The 8,949-nt window shown below is 36.9% G+C and overlaps 1 protein-coding gene across 1 annotated transcript; it reads left to right on the top strand.

Annotated features, from left to right (window-relative positions):
• Window positions 1–326: 326 nt before the first annotated feature.
• Window positions 327–7,646, top strand: LOC138942202 (chemosensory protein 2). The gene is made up of 3 exons (XM_070312246.1): window positions 327–491; window positions 6,199–6,397; window positions 7,243–7,646. Exons 1-3 carry the CDS (start codon window positions 474–476, stop codon window positions 7,386–7,388), a joined length of 363 nt encoding a protein of 120 aa, XP_070168347.1. The 5' UTR covers window positions 327–473; the 3' UTR covers window positions 7,389–7,646.
• The last annotated feature ends 1,303 nt before the right edge of the window (window positions 7,647–8,949 follow it).

Genomic DNA, 8,949 nt, shown 5'->3' with positions numbered 1-8,949 from the left:
AGCTTGAGAATGTTTAATAACTTTCTTTCTCTCGCCATTTTATTTTCTACGAAAGAAACAGCATGTCGACGAAAGTCGCATAAAATAACGACATCCGCTTATGCATATCTATCAAAGGTGAAAAATTATTACTTCTCGCTATGTCACGCACCTTTTCCCTTCCTTCAACGTTGCCGGCAGTCGGAGACAACAAGTATCTCTCCGGAGTGCAGGTATATATCACTCGTTACGCGCGCCACGCACACTTTGATACTTATCTAGAGGAAGGGGAGGAAAGACCACAGATACGTACTCTCTCTAGGCCCAGGGCCCAGTGCGTCGCGCGATTTTGCGGTGAGAGGATCAACCTGAAGGAGCACACGTTCGAGACTCTCCATTGGAACGTCATTTCTCATTGTCTCGATCGATATCGCTGATCGATACCTTCTTGCAAAACATCCAAGATCAAGCGGCGCGATCTCCCAGGTTTCGATATGGCTCCGACAATCAAGGTGAGTGACGAACGTGCGCAACAGGTTGATGCACACTCTCGCGCGCGCGATACGCAATCTCCCTCCACCCTATTATATAGGTGTATACGCGACCGGTGATTTAAAGTTTCGGGGGAGAGCGCCCTCGAGGGAGAACCGACACGTTCGCGAAGCTCACGCGTTTAGGGGAGCGGTGGTTTGTTTCGGTATGCGGGGCAAATTCTCGCCCTACGATAACCTGCCTCTACGAGATATCGCCTCAAGGAGCTTATTCATCGGGCGTTCAGGTTCAGGGATACGATATGAGATACTTAGGATCCTCCTCGCGGATTCGCTCTGTGTCATACATTTACGGCAGATGAGGATAGGGGAGACCCTACCGCGCCGCTTCCGGGCGATTTATTTTTATTGTAATGCGTTTCAGCCCGTACGAACGGAGATGCCCAGTGGCGAATAAATTCGTGTTAAAAAATTGCTCTACTTTGCATAATTGCATATTTGCTTGGGACGTGTGTCTCAGAAGTTGCGCTGCTTTTACAAAGCGCTCTATCTGTATCTCAGAAATAACAAGGAATAAGTCCAAAATTATCGGTTCGGACAGATTTATAGTATCGTTAAATCAATAAAGTAAGCAAATAAAGTACAAAATAAATAAAGCCTACGATTAAAACTCGCAAATATTGTTTGATAACGCGTATTAGCAATAATAAAATAAATATAATAATTAATTTGTTTAAAGTAAATTTGTCATATTAATAAAAAAATACATTTGAATAAAATAATTTTTCAAATTTATTTTTGCGCACTTTTTTCACGACTCTTGCCTTTTTCAGAAGAAAATTAATTTTTTATCTTTTCGCTTCCCGGATATATGTAGATGATATTCTATTTGAATGAAGCAAATATTGGAAGCCAATAAGGATGTATTTTACAGACCATATTACCGAATTTGGAATGAATGTTTGTTGAAATGAATGTTTGCATTTACGCAAAGGCTCGGATTAATGCGCCATTAAATTAAACCAATAATGTTTCATTGTTGCATATCTTTATACGGATAAACGATCGCATGATGGAAAATAATTCCGCCATTGCGCGTTTACAAAAACATTGTAATGCGTTTGAAAGCGCTATACTCTGAAATTGTATTGGTTTATAACAATTATACACATACATGCATACAATATAGAAAAAGATAGATAGCAGAGATGAAGGACAGAGAGAAACTTCATATCGAAATTCTTCTATTATAATAACGAGACAAACGTATCGTTACGTGCCCTAATTACTTTGCATGAATATAATAGGATTGACATCCGAATCAAATCTTCACGAGTGTCTTTCGATCTAAAATATTGAGTGCTTATGAAACTGAGTTGTATTAATATGTTTTGTTTTTTATAATATTGCAAGATACTAGCGGAAAAGTGGAAAAAATTAATATAATAAAATAAATTTACTTGAGTTAAATTGTAAAAGAATATATTTCATAAGATACAAGAACAAATTGCAATTTGTAACTTGTTATTTCAAAGTAAAAAGAGAAACTTATATAATTTATAAACTTATAGATACGTCTTTCGAATTACGTGAAAATTTTAAATAATTGACATATATGCTCCCAAGAAGTAACTTATTGTTAGAACCATGAATAAAATCTTACAAAAGAAAAGAGAATTTTTCTGTTATAAAATCCAATTGTCGAATTTTCGCACGTAGTGCAACGGTTATATGTGCGCCGCGATTGAAACAACGGCTTATCCGACAATGCGATAACATTATAATTCATACGTATCGCAATCGTATACTTATGCCAAAGGTGTGGAATCGACTAGAATAACAATCGTGACAGTTGTCGAACGATTTCGTAAACCCCACTGCAACCACATTGTGGTCTAAAGACGCGTTTATAGCCTGTATAGTAATGAGTAAAAAAATTAAACGAAACTCTCTCTTTGACGCTATACAGAAAATAATTTGTAAATCTATTTATGATAATGAAAATGTAAGAAAATACATCAAATGATCGATAAAAATTTTTTCGATTTCAAAACCCAAATCGTATGCCGCATAAACTTACAAAATTTTTAATCCTGAACATTGACTGGAGAATACAATAAATTAATTTTTGTATAGAGCGTTTTAGCACAGTTTATGCTAATATGTGCAAAATTATTTTCTTGTTAAAAAATCTATTGTATTTATATAACATCACAAAATTAAAGATTGATGAGGATGCCATTTATGCTTTTTAATTATTGATAAGTTTTACGGTTTCATACGAAATGCAGTCCTGATATAAATGCACTTCGACCACATAACATTTGTTTGATAATTATTATTAATCTACGATCTACCATTAATTTCACCCCAAACAGTTCGCTTGTTCTAATTCGCTCAAATATTGTAGTCGGAAGAGCAAGCTGTGTTATTTATTGACGATGTTATTTACTGACCGTGCTCGATATCAAACGCGAAGACGCGGCTACCGATCGTGGCGACAATCTCGCTAGTATATCTCGATTATCGCTAAGCAACTGTAAATTAATTTGATAACCGTAAATCAATGCGGCCGTAAATAATGCCGCATCGACGCGGCGGCAGCGGCGGCGTGTCGCTAAATTATTATTTATCGAACGCGACGACGATATCGGTCGAACGTATAAGTTATGAGAAGGTGTGTGCGTTTTCGCTGATAGCTATATCTCTCGGTAACCATTCACCAACGAGAAGGGAAATCTCCTCTCTTTCATCGGCATAAATGCAAATTAATTTTATAATCGTGCAAATGTGCCGTGCGACGCAAGCGTGACGACGCGAAGCGAGAATAAATCATCGGGTCGAAGCGGGGCGAAAGTGGCGCGCCGATATAAATACACGATATATGTAATTATTGGGCTATGCATGGGCGCGAGCTTCTCATGAGCGTAATTAATACTATACTAATACCGACAGTTCTCTCACGACACGTCGTATGCTTACAGAGCATTATCGGCCGCATTGTGTGTGAATGCGAGCGTAATTAACGGCCCGTATGCGAATCGCCGTATGTACAACCGAGACCAGAGAACGTGCAGCATCCGAAACATTCCGATGCATTATAACGCGCGAACGGTTTATCGCGAAGCGCGACGTGCCGACGATAAAATCTATATCGCCACCAATTTGCCATTCTGAACGGGCAATAATTCTTATAATTCACACCGGTTTGCGGAAGTAAGCGGTTTTGCGCGAGCGCGCCCGCATCGAATCCACAAATCACTCCCGGACCTCCCCATATTCATATATATATATATATATATATATATGTATGTATGTATGTATGTATGTCTCTACACGGGCACGCCGTGATTTACGAAGCCGTCGAGATTATTAGGATTCTGCCACAAAAGTCGAAATTCGAGATCCCGAATCTCCGCCGGGAAATCAGACAGACGACGACGACGAGGCAGGCGCGCTAAATACGATCTGAAACGCGAAACGTAATTACGTCGTGATTAAGCTGCATTTGGGTTATGAAGATTTGGTAGTGTTGGTAGATACAGTACCTTTAACACGTTATTAGAATGTAATATTTTACCATCAACTTTTACAATTCACATTTTCCTATTTTCATTATTTTTCCACTTCCAATGTAAGAATCTAAAAAATTTATGTGATCAATTTTTTATTTAAAATTTAAATGTTCGATTACACGATACCACAGATTTTTACAGTCGACTACAAGAAATTTGATATTCAGCCGTCTCGCATACATTATTCCGTGATGAATATAGTGTTATAAAACAAAACGCATGAAAAAATGCCATAAACCCGGCTACGTTGTATGCAAAGAGCCGATGAAGGCAAGAAAGAAAATCGACGATCGTAAAGCCCGAGGTTATTCGAAATCCAGGTCGGAGAAAGCAGTGAAAGGGCGATGGGATTAAAATTCAAATTATAACGCGCGTGTAAAAAAAAAGAAAAGGAAAAAGAAAAGATAAAAATATAGTAGAATCGGCGGGGTGAATCATAAGTTTCCGATTGCAGTTCGGGCTGTCAAACGAGGTTTACTCGCGAGGCGATATGCAAAAGAGGAACGAAGACCACGATCAGTGCGAATACATTGGCACAAAGGATGTCAAAGGAATCCAATAAACAGTGCGCGAAGGAATTCGATTGGCTACAAAATCAGGTATATTACACGAGTTCGTAATAATCTGTGGAAATGCGTTTCCATGTCGAAGTTATCACATCGAACAATCAACACCACGTCTTCGTAAACTCGTTTGATTAATGTCTATAAAGTGACAACCCCCCCTCACACACACACACACATATATATATGTGTGTGCGTACGTGCGTGTGAGTATGCGTGTTTGTATATGTGTATACACACGGACACAAAATAGTCACACAATATCTTTTTTTGATTGGCGCAAATTCAAAGAGTCAATTGACCTACATCCAGTGTGAGTATATATATATATATATATATATATATATATATATATATGTGCACGTATATTCGAGACATAAAAACTGTCACCAGCGGCGAAACCATCATCGAGCAATAGTATGTTGGCACTTTCGAACAAATATACGTTGTTCAAAACAGGATATATCACTTTTTCGTATGTCCATATCATCTAGTACATATTTGATGTTTTAAAAATTTAATAAATGGTATCCAATATCCATTTCAGTATTGAGACTTCACATTCAGTAAAAAAAAAATATATATATATATATATATATCCTTCTATAAACAATTTATCTAAAGTATTTTATTTTAATATTTTTATATGTGCAAGAGTTGAATCTCTATTGAATATTCCTTGATTCGCGAGAAGTGTAATTTACTAATAATAAAGAAATAAATATAAAATTAATACAATATTCGTACTAGCGTACTTACACTGATTCTATAAAGCGTAAGATATTCGCTTAATGAGACAGGACGCAAGTCGAGAGTCGAGTACATAAGAAGAAAATTCACTTTCCGTAGTAGAGTGGTTATAAAAAAAAAAAAGGGAGAGACGAGGTACATAATTTAAAGGCGACGGCCCCTTGGTTAAGACCCGACGATGATACGCGATGCAGCGTAACGAGACGCGTCGCACGCTCGCGGTGAAACGCCGCGGGTAGGAAGAGAGATGAGGCGAGCAAACAGAGATTGGAGCTACACGCATACCGTCGTCGTATAGCAGCGGCACGACGCGGTGGTTGCGCTGCTTGTTTAGCTATGTTAGCTTTGGCGTGCTCCGCCTGCCTCGCCTGCAGGCTAGCCCTTCCTTATCCGCTTTCGTTACCGCATGACAGACGTGCTTCCGCCCTTATTGTCGGACGGCCGTGCAGCTAATTTCGCCTCATGCGAAATGTCTATCCGCGTTCTCTGTCTCGTCTTCTCCGGAACCCATTTACCATAATACTTGCAGATGGTATAATCACATTAAGCGCCGTCGGAGGGATGGATACGTCGTGATGTCGCACGGTAGGGTTAATAAATTTAGTGCGAAAACTCGCGGAAAAAAAGTCCGTTCTCCCGCTTTTTTATACGCGCAAAATCTACAGAGAGAGTATCCTCTATTTACAAAGCCCAACGGAATAACCGATCATATATCAATAATTTCGAAATTGCGCTAACGCTGCTCGTTTAACTAAGCAGTACCACAATGCATTTGGTAATAATTGATGCAACTATTATGGACCATGTTGTATATATAATATATATGCAATTATGTTGCAGTTCCTTATCCTCGTCTGCGCTTTGCTCGCCGCGACGATGGCGGCCGAGTCGGACAACAACGAGGGACAGCAAACCGGCAGATCGCGGGTTTCTGACGAACAATTAAATATAGCACTGAGCGACAAGCGTTACTTGACCAGACAGCTTAAGTGCGCCCTGGGAGAAGCGCCATGCGACCCCGTCGGACGACGCTTGAAAAGTACGCTCCCTCCTCTTCGAGTAAATCCAACTTTTCACGGAAAGTTCATATTCTGCGATTATCCCATATAAGACTTAAAAAATAAGATTCTAATCCTCTTTGACTGTGGCATCAATGAACTGTCGACGAAAAAAGATCAATGCTTATCTACTGCTTATTAAGAAAAAAAGTAATCAGAGATGAAAAGATACTTTCCAATATTTTCAAATTTAATGTGAAGTGTTTATTATATCGAAATAATTGCAAACAAGGAGTTTGCATCTGGTATAATTTCGGTGAGTTCAATTTCCAGTGAGATATACAAAAGACACGTGAACAAGTACGTCGCGCTGATTGTAGCGTTTCCATTGTCGCAGAGTAAACATAGGGGTTGAACACTTTTGCATATCTCTATAGAAATAGAATCTGAACTCAGAATCTGAAAATTTGGAAATTACACTAGTGCATAAATATTTTATTATATTGAACATATTTATCTTTCACACAATATGCTATTTATACAAGAGGTATTATATCTTTTTTAAAAAGGTACACACTTCGCATTTTCCTCTCTTCCTCATTTTTATTTGTTATACGCACGTGAATTTTATCTCATGAAAAATCAGAATTAGTGTCGGGCATTCCGGAAACTATTTATTTATATATATGTATATTCGCGGTAATGTGAAACGTTAATTAAATATTATGTATATCTTGTAATAATATTACACGAATATTGTAATATTATTCTGCAATAATATTATACGAGTCTAGAGAGAGATATTATTCACGCGCATATAAACTTAAATACTACGTAAAATCGACTCGAAAATTCTCGGAGATCTGTATGTCGTTATTTTATCCAGGTTTAGTGCCGCTGGTTTTGAGAGGCTCCTGCCCGCAATGCAGCCCGGAGGAAACACGTCAGATCAAGAAGGTGCTTTCTCACATTCAGCGATCCTTCCCGAAAGAATGGAGCAGAATAGTGCAACAATACGCCGGAGTTTTATAAACGAGATATAATATAAGCCGACTACGACGAAGCTGAATGTACAAAAATATAGTTATGGAATACACAAAAGAATATATAACAGAGCTATTTACGTTTATGAGGCGAGAAACAATATTGTTCATACATTCGTTCATTCGACGATATTATCGTTAAGCATCGAACAAGTATAGTTTAGCCGAAAGAGTTATCTAAATTACTACAATGCATAAATGTATATCAGATAAAAATATGTTGACACATATAAAATATGCATAAAATATGCATTAATGATATATTATCTGTTATTTAAAATGTTGAACATATAAATAAACTATATATACGTTTTGTTTGATACATTTTATTAATAAAGGTTATTCTCCCTCTCTTGTATTACCAAGATAAAAATTTCCTCTTTTATCCGTTTGTTATAATTAATTGATCGCGCATTAATAAAATTCGTGACTAGGAAAATATTCTACATTTGTTTTACATCAAGCGCATTATAATTTTAATTTGGCATTATTTCAGCATAATTATTAATAATTATAACGCACTGTTAAAAAGTATAATATATCGAATTTTTCCGCAGGAATTGCCTCGTGAAAAATTTCACAAAACAAGCGAATCATAGGATACAATGCAGTTTCATATAAAAAAACAATAAGTGGAACAGAAAAAGTAACTAGTTTAAATAAACAAAAAATGATATGCTATTAGATTACTTTTGTATTTTTTTTTTGTCTATTTTTAATTCCAATAGCAATTACAATATAGCAGAATATTTTTGCAACTATATGAATAGTACTATACACTGTCTTAATTTGATATAAAATTTACTCCGTTTGTATCGAAATTGTAATTTTATTTGTATAGAATCACAAAGAGCGTAAGAGAAATTGTTTATTCAGAAAATGACCGTTACATAAAAATATCAGACTTAGATTTTAAAATTTTAACATTAAAACATTTATTTTTTCCCTTAATACGTCCGTATTTTCCATTTATTGACAAGTTTTTTAAATTTTTATTACTTCTCTATAGCAACAGTTTGAACTTCACTTTCTATCCTAAATCATATTAATCGCAACAATGATGCATGTTTACACGCATTCGTTACATTAAAACGGAATTGGCATTCGCAATATATAATGTCAATTAGGGGGATATTGACATTAAATCTGCACGTGATCTACGAGAACGAGCCGCGTAAAATGCGTTGTTATTAGGGCTTATAAGTATCCGATCGTTTCGCAAGGATTATTGGATGTTTGACCAGCTTTATCGAGTATTAATGACAATCAACAAGTTGCTAATTTATTTGGCACATAATTAACACTATATCTCCGCACCCCTCTGCTATTCAACCGCCGTGATTGCACCCTGATTCGGATTTCGCTATCCTTGCTGTGAATATTAATTCTACTGTGCTTCGATGTCAAAGCCCTCGTATGCATGCTAATTTAAGTTTGTCCTCTATATCTACGCTGGCTGTGCAAGGACAGATTAGTAATTAAACTTTGTAGCACCGATAAAAATGCACGAGTGGTGCAGCGATAATATCGTCATCTTAATATACGAAAAA

This window comes from Polyergus mexicanus, unplaced genomic scaffold, assembly GCF_030449975.1.
Source record: "Polyergus mexicanus isolate NDT 795.1 unplaced genomic scaffold, iyPolMexi1.0 SCAF_2, whole genome shotgun sequence".
Lineage (NCBI taxonomy): Eukaryota > Metazoa > Arthropoda > Insecta > Hymenoptera > Formicidae > Polyergus > Polyergus mexicanus.
This window is presented reverse-complemented; position numbering and strand designations above follow the sequence as displayed.

Coding starts and splice junctions, on each gene's coding strand:
- LOC138942202 (XM_070312246.1), top strand. Junction 6,398..7,242: donor CGTCGGACGACGCTTGAAAA/GTACGCTCCCTC, acceptor TATTTTATCCAG/GTTTAGTGCCGCTGGTTTTG.